Genomic DNA, 20,170 nt, shown 5'->3' with positions numbered 1-20,170 from the left:
TTAGCGTATGCGATTGCATACGCAGTTTGAGAGCCCACTGCAATTTCTAAGTAAGGTCAGGGCTACTGTATTTCTGCGTGAGGTCTGATGTACTCGATGTTACCGATTCTTATGGAGGTTTGCGGGGTATTATGGATGTGAGATAGCGGTAGTGGGAGGCAGTGGGCATCTCTATGCTGGCAGTGCTACGGCATTGCGATTGCATTCATTAACATATTTTCACAGCAGACCTGCGTGCGATTACGGAGCTGCAATCACAATAACGTTCCCTAATGAATCAGGCCCTCTGTTCATATGGGTCTATTTACTAAGCCTTGGATGGAGATAAGGTGAACGGAGATAAAGTCCCAACCAATCAGCTCCTAACTGCCATGTTACAGGCTGTATTTGAAAAATGACAGTTAGGAGATGATTGGTTAGGACTTTATCTCCATTCACTTTATCTCCATCCAAAACTTGGTAAATAGACTCCATAATCTTGACATGACTATTGAATATTGTGCATGCACAGTGCATAAAAGAGTATTTTTGTGTGGCACAAATTGACTTTCATTCATCCCTAAATGTGTCTCTTATTCCTCAGGTAATACACAGTGGATCCAAAGTCACCAAGAGGAATGGTCTCCCATTACCAATAACCATCAGTAACTCAACTGTAACTCATAACGAACTTCTATGCTGCGCAACTGTCCACCCAGTAGTGCTACACTGCATATGAATATGAGGGTAGTCAGGAGCCTCTAACGCTATCCAATATGCTATAACAGAACTTTGCGCCGTTCGCAAGCGGCTGCTCGCTCGTACGTGGCCGATGTTATGCATTTTCGCATGTGTATGCATCGCAGTGCACGTGCGTGAACTAGTTCGAGCGATCAGGAAGCACTCGCTTAATTAGTGACAGGAGAGGCAGGGCAGTAGTAACGGGAGAGTGGAGATGCGAACGCAGGCGTGCCTGAGGGTTTCAACGCCATTTCAGAGGCGTGCATAATTAACAGGCAGCGTCAGAGTACACGTCACCTGGTTGATTTTTACACAGAACTACCGGCGCACCATTTCAACTCCTACATCCCGGCGGTTGCGAGCTGAAATGGACGAAGTGACCGTTAGGGCGCCCAAATGGCACTTTTCGAGAACGTTCCCAGCACTTTTGGCAGGTGCAGACGCTTTACGCGGCTAAACCCGATCTCTATGGGCACGATCAGCACAATAACCGGCATCAATTGAATAATGCCCCACGAATACTTTAGACTGGAGATCGGGCACGTTAAAACAATTGAATACCGCCCCTAAATGGAATTTATTCATACTCTTCTTTGAATTTACTAATGTGAAGGCTCTTTAGATTATTGGGAAATGCGTTTTATCATGTGAACTTTTAAATAATAGTGCACTAAATCACTTTATTTATACTTTTTTTTTTTTAGAGATTTTATTTAATTTTTTAGTTCATTTATTTTTATCCTATAAAGTTATTTATTTCACACATTGGGGTCAATCCTATTATGTGCGAATTGCGAGGTGCAAGTTGCTATTTTCACTTCGAATTTGTATAGCGAATTCATTTTACAATCCAATTCGCACTGAATCAGTCAGACTGAATTTGCAACTTTCCACTTGCAGCTTCCTAAGATGGAAAGGAAAATCTTTATTTTAAGGTTAAAATGTCAGAACACTGTGCTGAACCCCTTGGACACCCCCCTAATGACTAATTATGCAACAGGAAGTTTCCAAGTAGCTTAATTAATCCAATAATTACATGTCATTTTTGGGGGTAAAAAAAAAATGGCCTCAAATTACCCCAAAATCAACTTTTTCGTTAGTTTAGGCACCCCAAATTTAATTACAATAATTTTTAAGTTGAAAAATAATTGTTTTTATAATTTTTTTTACATTTTTCAAGGTGCCTTCAAAGTATCCCAAAATCAACTTTTCCTACTTTTTTTTGCTTTTTTCATTTAATTCGTTGGAGATTAAATGAAAAAAGTTTAAATTTTTTTATCATTTTCTTGCATTTAAACCCCCCCCACAAATCAGCCATTTGACACCATTTAAAAACCTACAGTACCTTCCTAATGCCCACAAACAGCCTTCTATACGGTCCTGCTAACGAAATGATCCATTTTGGGGGGGTCCAGGATGGTCTTCCCACATTTTAATGCATTTCTCTCAAATCTCATTTGGCAGTCAATTCGCACCCCTCCGCTGCGAGTAGTGCGAATAGGCATTTTTAATTAGACTGGAGAATTCTCGGGAGCGCGCTTTGCTGCAAAGTGCTGCAAGTTTCAAGAAACAAACTCGCTACTCACCATTCGCACCTAATTGGATTGAGCCCATTGACTTTTTATATACAGTTAATTGTTGTGGATACTGTTTTCCCATGTCAGTTCATCTAACATCCCTTGCACACACTTATCTTATAACATATCAAACGCTTACCTCCCAACTGTCGCGCATTCAGCGGGACAGTCCCATTTTTTGGGACTGTCCCGCTGGCCCACCCGCGGGCCGCAGTGTCCCGCGGTGGGGGGGAAGTTGGGAGTAGCATACACCGCTGGTCTGCTATGCAGAGCAGCGTGTATGTAGAGCGTGATTAGATGCTGTGCGCATGCGCACAGTATCTATTCTCAGCACGGAGGGGAAGCCCGGGGGGCAGCCCAGCATCCCAGAGTTGCAGGGCACGCCCCTTAGTGATGTAAACGGGGTGTGCCGCTAGACCACGCCCCTTTTATGGGTAGGCCACACTCCCTTTTCGGGAGCGTGCGCCTAAGGCGCGCGAGCAGAGGCAGAACTATGGGAGACAATGGAGGCATCTGCCCCCGGGTTCCAGCTCTGAAGGGGCACCTCCTCCATTGTCCACAACATATTCACCCCACTTAGCGCTGTAACTATGTACCCAGAGTGTACTGTCACGGCCGCCCAATACATGGCATCCCTTCCCGGCACCTGAGAAACCAAGCTCCATGTCAGACCATCAGCTGCTGCCTTCGTCTGTCTATTGCCTGTCTGCATGGAAATTGCTACATTACAGCAGCTGTGATGGGGGGGGCACCAAATTATAACTTGCCTCCGGGCGTCTGTGTGAACTTACGCCACTGCGCACGGGTGTCCCTATTTGCAGCCTGCAAATGATGGGAGGTATGCAAACAGAACACTAGCATAATATATAATCTAAAAATTATTATATATATGATATCACCTCCAGTATATTACAGCAATGTTGGTCAATGTGATGATAAAGTGACTGATTTGCCTGTGTGAGTGTGCCAGGTAATCTGCCAATAGCATTAACAGATCCTAGTGATGCTAGAAGACATCTGACTACGTGACCATAGTGCTAAAGGGAGAGACCCTATTCAAGTTTAGCACCAACTTGTCATTAAGTTTGTCATTTATCTTGTCTATTCAACTGAGTAGTAAAATTGCATTGTGGCTAGTTTTATTTAGTGTGGTATAATAACAAGTATTCAAGGCACTATCAATTATTACACATTTATACGGCATATACCAGTATTTAATTCACATTTAGGCCTGTATTAAATTAGCGGCGAAAAGCCGTAATCTGCTAAAAAGTATCGCGGATGATGTAATTTTGCAAGGCGGAAACTTTTCGCCGTATTCAATTGCAAAGACTTTTTGCAAATGCGGAAAGTCAATGCAATTTAATTGGCGAAAAAGGTTCGCCTATGAATACCCGGCGGAAAAAAGTGCAGAATTGCGGTTTTGGGGTGCAAAGGTGCGGAAACCACTCTGCACCCTTTGGACAGACCCCCAAAGGATAACTGTGTAAAAAAAACGTAAAAGAAAAAGAGAAACACTCCAAAAAAGCACTTTGAAAATGGGGGTGAAAAATTACAAAGTGGGGGTACAAACTCAAAAACTAGCAACATAGACTTTTGGGGGGTCTGAAAGTATGGGGGAGGTGTTTTTTTTATTGCAGGTGTTTGTTGAAGGTGCGTTTTTTGCAGCACTTAAAACTTCACTTCATTTCAAGGGGATGCAATCGGCTGTCGGTATAATGTCAGCCGGCTTCCCGACTGTCATTTCCTGGCGAGGGTGAAATGACCGGCATCTAAATGTAGACGCCGCTCATCTTACCGACGCCGGGAGACCGGCGTCTGGCATCCCGATCGAAGTGATGCCGGGCGCCGCGAGCGGACAGCCGCAGGTGGGAGGAGGGATAGGTAGGTTAGGGATAGGATAGGGGGAGGGAGGGTTATGCACCCCCGGGGGGTTTTTACAGTTTAGGCACCCCCCCCGGGGACTTAGGTTTAGGCAGCGAGGAAGGAGGGGTTAGGTTTAGGAACTTAGAGGGGGGATTAGGGTTAGGCACTTGGGGGGAGGTTAGGGTTAGGCACCCCTAAGGGAGGGTTAGGGTTAGGGGGGTAGGTTAGGTTAGTTAATACTTACCTAGGGACGAACAGGATTTCCAGCGATGTCGGGCTGCCGCTGCCGGGATCTGTTCCTCTGTCGGCCTGACGCTGCCGGGATTTGAACTGCCGGCCATGCGGCCGGCGGTATTACATACCGATTCCATTTCAAGTACCCCAAATTTGACAGGACTACTTATTTCCCCCCACAAAAAAATACTTAATGCTATTCTTCACCACTTGTGCAAAGCCGTTATTTTGGAGTAATTGCCAGCACTTAAGTACCCCAAATAGCTTCAGTAGGGCTAATGGGGAACATCTACATTAATCCCCAATGTTAGTGCATCTTTTGGGGGGTGTCAGGCTGATTTCCCCAATTCTAAAAACACTTTTCGCCTGTAAGAGTTTCGCCGGACGCGTTTTCGTGTCCTTTGGAATTGAATACGATGAATAGCGGGGACACGCATGAAAAGTTTTTGCGTACAAAACACGCAAAATAGGCGAAAAGTGTGGCAGGCGGAAAAGTATCACGGGTGCGAAACTAATTAAATATGGCACATAATTTACATTTAAAAAAAAAACAATCCTGCCAAAAATTTATAATATTGTGTTAAATATACAGAGTAAGCTCCTTAATTCAAGGTCATATATTCAATCCTAAAAACACAGCTTACACTACTGTATAATGATTTCAGCAAGAAATGGCAATTGAGTTGTAAGTAACCAGTCTCTGAAATTATGTAGCGATTAACTTTCCAATAAGCGCTTGTTTTTATAACTTGATTTATTTTATTAAAAAGTGTCAGCTGGGTCAACCTACCCTCCCTTTTCCCTCACCGATTTCCCTCCCTTCTCGTGCAGGACAATCCTCTCCTTTCTATATGCCTGATGACGTGCCACTTTTGCTTACCTTCCCATCTTCCATTGTTTTCTTTTCTAGCTTTCCTCTCGACCATCGTGCATGGGTCTTAAGGTACTCTCCTTCAATGTGAAGGGCCTCAACAGCCCCCAAAAATGTAGCAAACTCTTTACCACCCTTAAGTTATACAAAAGGGACTTAGTATTCCTCCAAGAAACCCACTTTTTTGCGAAATCTCCATCCAGAACTTCGATCTAAAACCTATCCTTTCACCTATCACACCTGCGACTCTAGGTAGAAAAAACGAGGCGTTGCTATCCTCTTTGCCCGTCACCTCACTTTTGATATGATCGACTCTTATGAAGATAAGGAAGGCCGCTGTGGGTACTCTTAACAATACACTCTGTACTATTGTCAACATATATGCCCCTAACCAAGCCCAGCCTCCCTTTTTCACTAGACTAGATACCCTTCTCTCTCGTAAACGGCAGGGCTCCCTTATTGTATCTGGTGATTTAAATGCAGTTCTGAATCCCTCACTAGATAGATCTACCTCGGGGGCCACTGACTCCAATGGGACGGATCTCCGTAACTCCAAGGCGCTGCTTGATCTAATGAAGTCCCAGCTTCTCTATGATTCCTGGTGGGTTCGTGAGTCCCTTACTCGGGACTATACCTTCTACTCATCTGTGCACAATTCCTACTCCCGCATAGACATGATCCTGCTCAGCCATGACCTAGCCCTATGACTTGTGGATGTTCGTGTCCATCCTTTAATATGGTCTGATCACGCTCCTGTTTCAGCTGACCTCTCCTATATCACTGAACGTCCTCGACCAACAACATAGCATTTAAATGATACTATTCTTCACTCTCGCGATACGATCACCAGTCTCAATACTGTTCTTACGGATTATTTTCAATTAAATGCTCTCCCACACACATCTCCCTCAACTCTCTGGTTTGGCCCATAAAGCTGTCTTACGGGGACATCTTATTAGTATAGCCTCCAACATGAAAAAATAATTTCTAACTCGTACTAACTCCCTCTCCATCCGACTTCAACAACTGGAGACACAACATAAACAGTTCCCTAGCCCTTCCCTGCAACAAGAACTTCTCACATTCTCTCACTCTCCTCTTTGCCCAACACACAGCTAAATGTCTAAAATGGTTACGCCAAACCTTTTATGAAAAGGGAGATAAGGCTGATAAGATCTTGGCATCTAGGTTCCGACACGAACCCATAGAAATTTCCTCAAGATTAAATTAAAGCTATCCGTTCTGAATTTCAGAGCTTCTACAGTAATCTGTACAACCTACAATCTGCCTCATCCCCTACTTCTGTCCCCCCCACTGAAATGGCAATTCAAGAATTTCTTTCCGCTGCCAATCTTCCTCAGTTGTCTCATGAGGTGATCCAGGATTTGAGTAAGGAGATCGCGGAGGAGGAAATTATAACTTCTATTAAACAGCAGAAATCCGGCAAGTCCCCGGGACCTGACTGCTTTACAGCTGCATACTATAAAAAATTTGTGAAGCATCTGGTTCCCCACCTGCACTCCCTTTTTAACGATGTTCTACAGGGGGGCTCTTTCCCTACAGATATGCTAGAAGCCAGAAACGTTGTGGTGCCTAAGGAGGGTAAGGATCCGCATAATTGTGCTGGTTATAGGCCTATCTCCTTCCTCAACCTAGATGTTAAAATATATGCTAAAATTTTAGCCAATAGACTAAACCAGGTCCTTCCCTCGTTGGTCCATTATGATCAGGTCGGCGTTGTGCCGAGACAGCAGGCCCGGGATAATACCCGTAGGACCATAGATTTAATCCATACCATAAACTCTAGGAAGACCCCGGCTGTTATCCTTTCTCTCGATGCTGAAAAAGCATTCGATAGGATCTTCTGGACTTTTATGTTTCAGACCCTACAATCATTTGGGATATCGGGAGACTTCCTGACTGGTGCCATGGCCCTCTATTCCACCCCCTCTGCTACTGTCTCCATCAACGGCGTCCCTTCCAACCATTTTCTTATCTCAAATAGCACCAGGCAGGGCTGCTCTCTGTCCCCTTTGATCTTCGCCCTAGTGATAGAGCCTCTGGCTTCCCTCATTTCACTAAACCCTAGCATTAATAGAGTGCAGGTTGGGAATTCATCTTCCAAAGTAGCCCTTTTTGCCAACGACATTTTACTTACCCTTACTCAACCCCGGATATCTTTACCCAACCTTTACAATCGATTAGACCGCTATGGTGTGCTCTCCGGATACAAAATCATTTTTTCTAAATCTGAGGCCATGCTCCTCCATATCCCCCATCAAGATGCTGAGGCCCTTAAATCCTCCTACAGCTTTAAATGGCAACATAAAAAAATCAAATACCTTGGGGTCTTTTTGACATCCCGCTATGATCTTTTATATCAGGAAAATTTTCCCCACCTTTTTACGAAACTTCAGGCGGATCTGACTTCCTGGAAATGGCTTATACTCTCGTGGTTCGGCAGGATCATCGCAGTCAAAATGAATATTCTCCCTAAATGGCTCTACCTTTTCCCGACCCTCCCAGTGGTGGTTACCCTTACTCTCCTTCAAAACCTTCAGAAATCTATCAACCATTTTATTTGGAATGGTAAACCCCCTCGGCTATCTTTGACCATTCTTAAAAAAACCACACTTTTCCCAAATTGTTTCCTCCTACTCCCCCCATGGAATGTCCTCCTGGCTTAATATTGAATCCAGCTATATCAATTCCCTGGATTTATCTTCCCTATGGGGCCTACAAAAGAAACACCGTCCTCCTCCCTCTAACTTCCTTCCAACACTAAAATTCCTTTTACACATATGGGTTTTATACTCATCTATATTTGCTTTTACCACTCCTATATCTCCTCTTACCTCCATATGGTGTAACCCCAATTTCCCCCCAGGTTTGCATACGACCCACGCAAGGTCATGGATAACAGCGTCCCTTAAATTTCCTGCTGATTTTAGCTCACAGGGGCTCTGGCTTTCCCTCTCAGACCTACAACTACAATGTCCAACCCAATCCCTAAATCCCTTTGAATATTTCCAAATACTACATTGTTTAGGCTCCTTACCTCAGGCCCCACTTCTCCGTGACCGCACTCCTTTTGAACGACTCTGTAAATATGGCCCCATGTCTAAAGGGATGATTTCTAAAATATACATTCTCATAGATGCTGCTCTGCCTACTAATAATCCCCATGAAACCTCCTGGGAAGTAGATCTTGGCCTTCCACCTTACGAAGAGGCTTGGGACGACATGAGACTTGCAATTGCTAAAACCTCTATCTCTACCCGCCTTAAAGAAACTTCTTACAAATTGTATTACCGTTGGTACTATACCCCAGTACGGCTTTCCCATATGTTCCCTTCTGCTTCACCTCTCTGTTGGAGAAACTGTGGCCTTCGAGGTACCCTAAGTCATGTCTGGTGGACCTGCCCAACTCTTGAGCCTTTCTGGACCTCGGTTCATGCTCTTCTGAACACTGTCTTTGGAAATCCGATTCCAATAGACCCATGGACCTTCCTTTTAAGTTACCCCCCTCCTGATCTTAGCAACTGCTCTGTTAAATTGTTATCCCACATATTAGTTGCTGCTAGAAGTTATATTGCCTGTAATTGGAAAAACCCTCTTCTGCCAACTCTCTCTGCCCTAAAGTCACAAATCTGACATATAGCGGAAATGGAAAATATTACCTACTATCTTCATGATAGAGGTCATATGTTTTCTCAGGTTTGGGCTCCATGATTCTCATACGATAACACTTCGCCACCTCTGCTCCCCACGCTCACTACTCATATCTGACTCATGCGCGATGTCTTCTACCCCCAATCCGACCGCTTTGTGACAAACCCCCCTAATTAACTGAACACTCTTCTCTGCTGTTCTCCAAATGGCACGTTTTTCTTCCCTTATAATGCTTCTTGTCTAGCATTTGGTATTCTCTATGGTATCTTGCCTCCCTTGGTAGTCCTGTACTCCCACCCCCCCTTTACTGACCCCCCTGATATACTTATTGCTAATTACTTCATTTAAAAAAATGGCTCATTTATAATGTTTATCATATTTGTGTTCTTCCATGTCTTTCTGTGAGCTTTCTAAATAATTAAAAAACAAAAAAAGTGTCAGCTTTCCTGTAACAGTCTCTGTTTATCGACGATGTTGCACTATTTGTGCAACCATAAATGATCCTTTGCAGAAAAACTGAAGCTGAACCGCAATGATTCCTTATGGGAGAAAACAAAATTAAGTCCTTTCACTGTGTGTAAATAAACACAGATCAGATGTTTGATGTAAACACAAAACTAACAGTCTCCGGTCACCGGCAATTTGATACCTTTTATGCAGCCTGAGGAAGCTGCCGAGAAAGTAGGCGGGGAAATGCGTAGAAGACGTCCCACAGTGAAGATAACAGACCAAGCACCTTAATAAATACAGCGCCAAAGCCGCGATAATAGTAAGGAGTGGTGGTGAGAGAGACACTTGATCCGGCTAACAGTGTAGAGTGCCTGGACTCCAACACATGGGAAGAGGTACTTAACTGCACTTACTGCCGAGGGACATAGCAGACATTGCTTACCTCTCCAAAGCTCTCCCCCTCCTGCAAGAAGGTTTATAAATGGCTGCATAAAAGGTATCAAATTGTCCCGTTTTGCGGTGACACGCCCCCTGCTGTGAAAGACCGACAGCTCCCTTCCGGAAGGAGGGAGCTAAAAATCGGTAAGTATGCTCTAATCCTTACCCTCCCCCAAGTGCCTAACCCTCCCCTAGTGCCTAACCCTCCCCTTGTGCCTAACCCTGACCCTCCCCTAGTGCTTAAACTTAACCCTCCGCCTAGTGTCTAACCTTAACCAGTGGCGGAACTAGAAAGTGGTGGGCCCAGGTGCAAGAATATGCTTTGGGACTCCCTATGCAGTGCCCCCAGTAGTGGTCCCCCTATGCAGTGTCCCCAGTAGTGCCCCACATACAGTGTCCTCAGTCATAGTTCCCCTAAGCAGTGCCCCCAGTAGTGCCCCTTATACAGTGCCCCCAGAAGTGGTCCCCCTATGCAGTGCCCTGAGTAGTAGTCGCCCCATTGCATTGCGCCCCAGTACTCCCCCCATGCAGTGCCCCCAGTAGTAGTCCCCCCCATGCATTGCCTCCAGTAGTAGTCCCCCTTATGCAGTGCCCCCAGTTGTAGTCCCCCTATGCATTGCCCCCTGTAGTAGTCACCCCTATACAGTGCCCCAGTAGTAGTCCCCCTTATGCATTTCCCCAGTAGTAATCCCCCCTATGTATTGCTCCAGTAGTAATCCCCAATATGCATTGCCCCAGTAGCAGTCCCCCCTATGAGGTGCCTCCAGTAGTAATCCTCCATATGCATTGCCCCCAGTAGTAGTCCCCCCTATGAATTTCCCCCAGTAGTCATCCCCCCTATGCAGTGCCCCTAGTAGTAGTCCCCCTATGCACTGCTCCCAGTAGTAGTCACTCCTATGCAGTACCCCCAGTAGTAGTCCCCCTTATGCATTGCCCCAGTAGTAATCCCCCCTATGCATTGCCCCCAGTAGTAGTCCCCACTATGCATTGCCCCCAGTAGTCCCCCCTATGCTTTGCCCCCAGTAGTAGTCCTCCCTATACAGTGCCCCCAGTAGGGGCCACTTCCCATATACAATGCCCCCAGTAGAGGACCCCCTATACAGTGCCCCCAGGATTGCCCGCTATGCTGTGCCAGTGTCAGTTCTTGTGCCCCCTTACACACACACAAAAACAAAACACAGCTTACCTGAATCGCCGCAACCGCTCGTCACGGCCCACTCTTCTGCACTATGGGAAAGACATCATGATGTCTCTCCCATCACCCGCTGCGGGGGAAGGCGGAGCTCATGAGTGAGCTCCAGCCGGCTCCCTCCGTAGACGCAGCAGTCAAAGAGAGTTTCGCAGCAACCAATGAGAGTGCGCTCGCAAGCGGGTCAAAGGTGGCCCAGTGTGCACGCGCGAGCCCCGGAGCGAACACAAAAAGCAATCGTTCCGTGGCTCACTACAAAAGGGGCGGCTGTCGATGTTGATCGACAGCTCGCCCCATTTTGTAGGCGTGGTGGGGGGTTGGCTTCACAAATGGAGGCGTTCCCATGCGAACGGCTGCCGTTTGTGGGAGGCCCCACTGACATCACCAGTGATGTCAGTGGGAGAGCTTCTGACTATATTAGAGCCAGAAGCTCTCTGGGGCTTGCAGCCACGAGACCCTACCACATGGGTCTCGTCGCAAGCCCGAAGGTCGCGATGGTCTTGACCATCATCCTGGCCGCTCGCATAAGCTGTGGGTGGTAACCCACAGCTATGCGAGCGGCCAAGAGGCCGCAACTAAAACAACAAGCGCCCGCCCTGATTCAGAGCGAGCGCTCGATTCTTTCAAGCGCCTCTGAATCAGGCCCTCACTGCGGTCTGCACTACACTTGTGGCCCGGGGGACACTAGCGGCGGGTGCAGCGGTGGCTATGGGCCCCTGCACCACAACGGGCCCCGGTGCAAGCCACCGGCTGCACCGTCTCTAGTTCCACCACTGACCTTAACCCTTTCCATGTCCCTAACCCTAGCCTTAAAAATATTGAGAAATCATTAAGCAGCATTTCTTGAAAAGGTTAATGTTGGCCATTTGTGTGTCGACCTTTTGCACTGGCAACCTTCTTCAAAACATGGTTTCCCCATGTCGACCTATTGCATGTCCACCATCAGGATTTGCAATGCATACCAATACCATAAGGAACAGATATGGTCCCGATTACAGAATAATTCAAGACTATCAAGAGTGAGTTTGGAAAGTGGTAGTAAACGGATATAAAATAAAACCAGTGTATTTGGCGCTATCTTGTATAAATGTTTGAACAATCTGCATAAAAATAGATGCTATGGGGTAAGTTTACTAAGAATCGAGATTGGTCGAGTTTTGATTTTTTTATCTCGATTTGCATAGCGAATCTCGGGTGATTTTCCCGTTTTTCAGCTCGCAAATGTACTAAAAAGTGAGTTTAGCTGAAAGTGAGTTTTCCGATGGTGATGCAGATCGAGATATCTACCCCAAGTTGCAAGTGATGATGAGATTACTCACCCGAGATTGCAGTGTTTTCTCTCTGCAAATCTCTCCCGAGCTAGCAGCCTGCACATATCAGTGAGATATGTGCTTGTGTGTTGTACCTGTAAAAAACGGGTTAAATGTTTTAAAAAGAAATGACGTAGGGTCACCCCCCAAAAGCATAACCAGACCCGGATTGGTCAACCAGTCCTGGTTCCAAAAATTACAGGGACCAAAACGAGTAGGGTACCACCGTAATTTAGGAACCAGCAGCAGGCTGCAGGGCCAGTGCTGGTTTTAAATATAGGGGGAAAAAAATGCGTAGGTTTTAAAACCAGCACCGGACCCAAACTGACCAGGGTGTAATGCCACAGCCAGGAGACCCTATCACCGGGTCTCTAGTCCATAGCCAAAGCATTCTTACCCCAAGCCGGGGATCTCAGGGGAGGTGGGGTCCTCCCTCTCCCGAAACTCCAGGCTTGTTCTGAAGCCCAGGGCTCTTCCTCGCACCCCTGGTGTGGTGGGTACAGGGGTAATAAAGTGTAAAATAGAAGTAAAAAATTGTATTTTACAGTGGAACTACAGGTGCCAGCATGCCTGCCCTTTGGCACTTGTGGAACTACAAGTGCCAGCAGGCAGCCGGCACCCGTACCTCCACTGTAAAATAAATAGTTAAATAAAGACACAACACACATACACTGTAGATAGTATAAATTTATTACACACATACCTCAAACACACATTTTTACCAGCCGGTCGGTCCATTTGTCTAATGTAGAAATCCGTTTGGATGTACCTGCAAAACAGATCCTATACTCACCTCCATCCTCGTGCCGCTCTCTGTAGCATCCAGGGTCTTGTCAAAACAGAAAACGACTTACACGAACCATACTAACATGTGTAAGTATATGCTGTTACATATACTTATACCTCGCAAAATGACAGATGACCAAAATCACCTGTTATTTGTCATGGGCCGCTAGCCAATCAGCGGCCGCTTTACATGTAGCATCTGCTCATTGGCTGGTTCCACGTGGGTCCCAGCCGTATGCATCGCAGTGCGCAAACCGGCAGCTGCAATCGGGAAGTGATCACAGTAACGGCCTGATTCAGACCCGCTCGTGAGCGCTGAGCGCTCGCAAGCGGGTCGATGTTGCCCAAATGCGCATGCGCATGACGGAGGCGCCTCCATCGTGCGCATACGCGAGACCCGAATAACGACGGCCAAGCCGTCGTTATGGGTCTCGCACCAAAGGGGGCGTGCTGTCGATGGTGAGTGACAGCACGCCCCCTTTGGTGGGCGTGCCGGGGGCGTGGCTGCCCAGACGCAGGTGTTCCCATGGGAACGCCTACCGTCTGGGTCCGGCCCCACTGACATCACTAGTGATGTCAGTGGGAGTGATTTTGGCTCTGATAGAGCCAAAAGCACTCCTGGGCTTGCGGCAGACGAGACCCTACCACAAGCGTCCAGCTCTGAATCAGGCCCTAAGCACGCAGAGTCTTCACACAGTGATTGACAGGAAGTGTCCTTTAGGGGGTGGTGGTAAGAGAAACACAGGCGTGCCTGTGCGTTTGAACGCTGTTACAGGGGTGTGCATAATTAAGGCCCTGCGTCGAAATACACAGCCTGAGTACTCACTGCGTGCAGGAAATTTAGCAGTTTGTGAGTGAAGGTCAGGTCAACCACAACTGTCCGTATGGGTCCGATGGTTCTCGATGTTTTCGCTGTCTTGCTAACTAATGCAGATGTAAGTAAAGGTAAGGGAGCGGCTTTATGTAGTGCTGGGCGTCTGCAGCTTGTGCTGCGTGGGCAGTGCGATCGCATTCATTTGTATAATTTCGCATCGCCCGAGTGCATGTGCAGGCAGGCTTGCGATCCGTGCTGAATCAGGCCCTTAATCCACAATCAGACAGTTACTGGCTGCCCCATCCCCTTTCTCCAGTTGCAAATCTACATTCGTGTATATGCATGCACCTGTTTCTGGGCATGTGCACTATGCAAACTGACATTAAGTCTAACTCAGCATCAGCACCAAATACTTTGCCTGCTATGTTGCAGATTGTGGGGGTGCTCTAAAGTGATGAAATCTAATTTAGTGGAAAAGAGGAAGGTGACACACTGGCACAAGGGCAAAATGTCTGCTTGCCCCTGGTACATACTCGCTGCGCACTTGTATGCTCAGGACACAGGCAAAATTAAATGTCCTAATAAAGTAATTTGGGTTGGAGTACATATCATTTTGAGGATTTGGGACACTGGGTCTCATTCAGACCCGCTCGCGAGCGCAGGACGCTCGCAAGCAGGTCGATGGTACCCAAATGCGCATGACGGAGGGAGCTCCGTCGTGCGCATGCACGAGACCCGGCGAGCAACGGGGTAGCCGTCGCTCGGGGTCTCACACCAAAGGGGGCGTGCTGTCAATGGTGACAGCACGCTCCCTTTGGTGGGCGTGGCTGCCAGACGGAGGCGTTCCCATGGGAACGCCTACCGTCTGGGTCCGGCCCCACTGACATCAGTAATGAGTAATGATGTCAGTGGGAGTGATTTTGGCTCTGATAGAGCCAAAATCACTCCAGGGCTTGCGGCAGCGAGACCCTACAGCAGGGTCTCGTCGCAAGCCCGATGGTCGCGATGGTCTTGACCATCGCGACCATCATCATGTACGCTTGCATAAGCTGTGGGTGGTAACCCACAGCTATGCGAGCGTCCAAGAGGCCACTCCAATGTTAGGTAGGAGGGCCCTGATTCAGAGCGAGCACTCTGGTCAGAGCGTCCGGCTCTGAATCAGGCCCACTGTTTTGCAAATTGTTTGAGTTGCCTTAGGAGAGGGTCGTGGCTAAGCTATCCTTTTCAAGCAATAAGTGAAACCCCAACTCTAACCTTTTATTAGAAATAATTTGCATGAAAATAATTAACCTTACAAAGTGACATTACATCTACTACTACCAGCCTACATGCAGGCGTGCTATCCGCTATGGCAGCCAATACAACAAGTTTCTGGAGAGGAATAAAAACAGGATGAAGTGAAACAATTTCAGGACACCAAACAAAAAACTACAGATAAGTATATTCCTGACCAGGTACTTCTATTGCTGCTGGTGCCGCTCATACAAGCTGTCTGCGAGCTGGCGGCATCTGGCATTACAATGGGCACCTGGGGACTGCGAATCCTGCGATTATAAACAACATACACTAGATGGCGATATATCGCTGTAACACTGCCCTCCGAGGACTACAAGTCCCGAAAGACAGCGCGGCGCGTCCTCTGCTCTGACTTCCGGGTGAGTCAAGATGGCGGTGATCTCCAGTAAGTGCTTGTCAAGGAGACTGGAATTATTGTCATTTATTTGCTGCTGTCCGATTAGATTTTAGGGGTGATCATGCAATGCTGTCAGCGGTTTGTGAGGAGATAATGTTACTGCTGCTGCAACTTACTGACCCCCATCACATAGATTGTCTTATTTCATGTGTCATTAATGTGTGCCTCCCAATCATTATCTACACTAATACTAACAGGCACTGTTGCACTACTTTATGGACATGCACATGGTTCGGTATTGCAGCCTGTTCAAGTACATTTCTCATGATGCTCCGCTAAAGAACTTCTGAATGTCAGGCATTCTGGAACTTGTAGTTCCAGATCAAGCTGGCAAGCCACATGGTTATATTCCCCCTCTATGCCCACTTGGACGGTAAGGAATGATGTTGGACACTGGCTGATGACGTCATGGTCAATCTATGGAAGGGGATCTAGCTGCTTCCAGGTTTTCCTCCCCCAAAGTAGGCGAATGCTGGAATGATAACTCCACTTGAATGCCATCATTAACACTATTTTTAACATTCATGTAGCACATGCTGGAAAGGCTTTGCAATTGTTTTGATACACTCGACATTTTGTTCCCCCGTATATTCTCATTCGCAGAAGTGGCGGCGTTCCTGAAAAATGCCTGGAACAAAGAACCCGTCCTGACCGTGTCTGCGGGCATTGGACTTTTCGGTAATGTTTTCTGTTTTTACAAAGCCACCTTTCAGCTCAAATAAATGTGACTGTAGATTGAAGGATCACTGTTGGTATGTAGACTGTTCTGTCACTCTTTTGATTGTGTTTCATGCCAGTTGTTTTATTATACAGATGAGTTGCACTTTACTTTAATGCACCTTTCACAACCCGGATGTTGCTCTCTGCTCTGGTGCTTCTAGCACACTGCGTTAATGCAACACACTGCTGAGATACAGAGCAGAGTGTGCTAGAAGCACCAGAGCGACACCCCAGACAGGAAAGAGGAACTGCACAGGTTGAGACTGGTGCAGGGTGCTAGAATGAACACTGTCACCGTGCTTTGTGCAGTGGATGGAAACGCAATCTAAACAGTTATCTATTTCATCTTTTTATTTGATGGTTTTGCTTTTGAGACACTAATGCAGATTAATGAAGATGAGACAGGTCCCTTTTAAGGTCTGTAAATGTCCATCTTTTTGTTTGCCATTCAGTAGTCTTTATGTATTAAGAATAATAATACATTTATTCTGTGTTTTACTATAGTAATCTCTGCCAGTGCCAAGTGAGACTGCTGTGATTGCTTCACTCCATTTCCCTAGCAGGCTATGTGTAATCTTCTAGTTGTATAGTTTACCAAATTACTGAGGATTGTTGGCGCTAAATAATGAAATGTTTAATAAATATAAATAGATGTGTTGCAGATTACACTGATTTGTATGTGAGGTTTACAAACACCTTAAAATGTTGATTTGTTTCTTACTATTCTTATGGTCTTTATTTTTTAAGGAGCTACAAGGGATGTGTACAAGGGTAATAAAATTGACAATAGGTTACATAAGTACAGACTAATACAAACAAGTGAATAGTTTCATATAATACACAATCACAATGTGCAGTTAGCTTCGTTATGCAGAGAAGACAGAGGGGGGAGGGCCCTGCTAGCAAGATCTTACAAACTATATTTCTGGCCTTTTTACAAATAAATTCTAAAGTATTACTTATCAAAAATTGAAATTATATGGAACTATGTAATTATTTTTCTAGTTTCATAGAAAGCAATCTGTGTACTATGCTGTACTGGAATACTAACTCTATTGTGAATTAGTAGGCTAGGTTCAGCTCTAAAAACAGATGCATCCAATTTATTTTTAAGACCAATAGACATTAAAACTACCAGTGTCAGTATTTACTGGGTTTGGATACGGGATGCCGGCGGTCAAAATCCTGACATGGTTAGAATACCGACACTTGTCGGTCAGTATTCTAACCCTCCCCCTACCCCAACCTCCCCTCTTAGTGCCTAAAACTAACCTCCCCCCTCCTTGCACCCTAAACCTAACTCTCCCTCTAGTGGCTAACGCTAACCCTCCCCTTAACCCCGTTACCCTCAGGATTCTGGAGGACGGGAAGCCAGCGCCGGGATTCTGACAGGTGTTGGAATTTCGGTGCCGGAATCCCCGAGATCAGGATTTGACCGCATCTCTTTTATACTATTTGTGAGCAAAAGATGCGCTCTGATATTGATATTTTCTTCTTGTCAAACCATTTTTGTATTTAAAAGATTTCAATCAAAAATTTTTGGTTAACGTTGGGTAAAATGTAAAAAGTTTAACTATCAGAGCAACATTAGGTGATCTTTCCATCTGTAAATTGGATCATCTCTTTTTTTTTTTTTTCAGCTGTTCTACTTCCCATAATCAATCCTTACAAGAAATACGTTTCATTGTACAACCAGGCAGTGCCATACACTTATCCAGGTAAGAGAGTAGCGAGTAGGCTCAATGCCTTCTCTGGTGCTACTGGATTGAGGACATATTGGTCCTGATTTGGAGGTGGAGGCAGAATCGCTCGCAGCTGCGACTTTATGCCAATGCCGCTACACAGTCCTTCCCTTGTGCACATCCGAATGTGCAAGGGCAGAGATGCCCGCTGTCAGCATCCGTAGATTCAGAAATACCGAATGGTGCATCTTTAGACTCGCCATCAGTCGTACCATCAAAACCTGCACCAACCCTATGGCAGGTGCAGGTTCTCTGTCCGAGTATGGCCTTCGACCACTTTCACTGACAGCTGCGACACTCCCATAAAACACCCATGTGACAGACCATTTCCATGAACGTCCTAAGGCAACTCCATGTCACCATCAAGGAATGCCCAATACATTTTCAGTATACTTCTCCGTGCGTGCTCCTGAAATTACAACTGCGACTGTGTACGGACATGATCGAGACGCATGTGCGGTGCGACTAAGATTGCGCCACTACATCCAACCTCGTCAGCGAATCAACCATTAAATCATGCCCATGTTTTGGATAACTGATTTGTTGCTGAATTAAGCTAATGTTCAGAAAAATACATGACTAAAGCTGGCCATCCACTGTACAATTATCTGTCAGATATCTGTCCAATCTGGCTGGTTGGAATGAAAACCTGGTAATGTATGGGAGCAAATGACAGTCGATCATATGGTTTTAAACACTGAAAAAAGGACAAAAAAATGTGTTCAAATTGGTTCAATTCTTGTGTTTTCACCAATTTGTCTGAACAACCATGTTTGTCTGTTTGCCAGTGTTTGTGACCAAATGGACGACTGTCATTTGCTCCCATACATTACCAGGTTTTCATTCCAACCGGCCAGATTGGACAGACATCTGACAGAGTAGTTGTATGTAGGAGCACACATTTTAGATATACATAACTAAATCTGAAATTACATAATCATGTAGCAACACAGAGGGTGAGAGGGCCCTGCTCAAAAGAGCTGACACTCTAGATGGGTTGTGCGTGGACACAAAAGGGGAGTGGGGAGCAGAGTTTGGTAGCCTGAGAGTTAGGAAGAGGGGTTGTAGGCTTGGCTAAAAAGATGATTTGTGAGGGCCCGTTTGCAGTCAGGGAGGAATGTCTTGGAGAGTTGTAGGGCATTCCAGAGGATATGAGCAGCACGGGAGAAATCCTTGTCATTGGAGGTGGATGAGAGGGATTGTGAGCGTAGATATGTGGAGTGGTTGAGGGCTGTGAAGGTGAGCAAGAGGAGTTTGAATTGAATTTTGAGCGGGACGGGGAGCGGAGTGATGGGTAGAGATTGGAGCATCACAAGAGGAAAATAATGTGTCCAACAGAATTAAGGATTTGTGAGAGATTGTTTGTTCCATTTGGCTGCTATGAAAGTATGTAGATCATTGTATATTAGTGTCCATATCGATGATGCGTTCTGTTCAGAAAGTACTGGGAGGAATACTGGTCTCGCACAGCAACCTTAATTTATATTGGTTCTTTTGAGTCTTGATCAGACCACCTAGTACTCATTATGCCCATGCATTTGTTTGTTTTATTATTGTAGTATTATTATTTTATAAATGTAATTCATCAGACAGAGGCGTAACTAGGTATTTGAAGGCCCCATAGCAAAAGTTTGTAAAGGCCCTTATGTACCACCCAATGGTGAATAATGTATATAACTCACTTTGACTGTAACAAGGAAGATGGGCCCCATAGCACAGGAAGACTTTAGAAGGTCAATTAAATTTCAAATTAATTTGAGTAGTTCTTGTTTTTATTTAAAGTATAACATTTTATTTAATCTTCCCTTAGTTCCAGTTCGAGATGATGGAAACATGCCTGATATCCCCAGTCATCCCACTGACAAGATTGGGCCTAACTTGGAATGGTTGAAGAAACTGTAACCATATGGACATAATTGGAATTTGTATCCTATTTGAAGACTTCTGCAGACTTCCACCAAGTTCCTTTTATTGTGGTTTATATCTTCATTTTGTAACAAGGAAGTTTGGTTATTGTGTTGTATGAAAATAAATTATTCTGTTTAAAATGAAAATAGGTGATTTGAAATGGATGTTCCTTGAAAGCTC

General features: G+C 45.6%; 1 protein-coding gene across 1 annotated transcript; it reads left to right on the top strand.

Annotated features, from left to right (window-relative positions):
• The first annotated feature begins 15,519 nt into the window (after positions 1-15,519).
• NDUFA3 (NADH:ubiquinone oxidoreductase subunit A3) lies at positions 15,520-20,136 on the top strand. The gene is made up of 4 exons (XM_088450999.1): positions 15,520-15,608; positions 16,224-16,298; positions 17,981-18,058; positions 19,893-20,136. The coding sequence occupies exons 1-4, from the start codon at positions 15,593-15,595 to the stop codon at positions 19,982-19,984; spliced, it is 261 nt and encodes an 86-aa protein (XP_088307125.1). The 5' UTR covers positions 15,520-15,592; the 3' UTR covers positions 19,985-20,136.
• Positions 20,137-20,170: the final 34 nt, after the last annotated feature.

This window comes from Taudactylus pleione, unplaced genomic scaffold (assembly GCF_031769625.1).
Source record: "Taudactylus pleione unplaced genomic scaffold, aTauple2 ptg000535l, whole genome shotgun sequence".
NCBI lineage: Eukaryota > Metazoa > Chordata > Amphibia > Anura > Myobatrachidae > Taudactylus > Taudactylus pleione.
The sequence above is the reverse complement of the archived record's forward strand: the minus strand, read 5'-3'. Positions and strand labels throughout refer to the sequence as shown.

Coding starts and splice junctions, on each gene's coding strand:
- NDUFA3 (XM_088450999.1), top strand. Junction 16,299..17,980: donor TGCGGGCATTGGACTTTTCG/GTAATGTTTTCT, acceptor TTTTTTTTTCAG/CTGTTCTACTTCCCATAATC. Junction 18,059..19,892: donor AGTGCCATACACTTATCCAG/GTAAGAGAGTAG, acceptor ATCTTCCCTTAG/TTCCAGTTCGAGATGATGGA.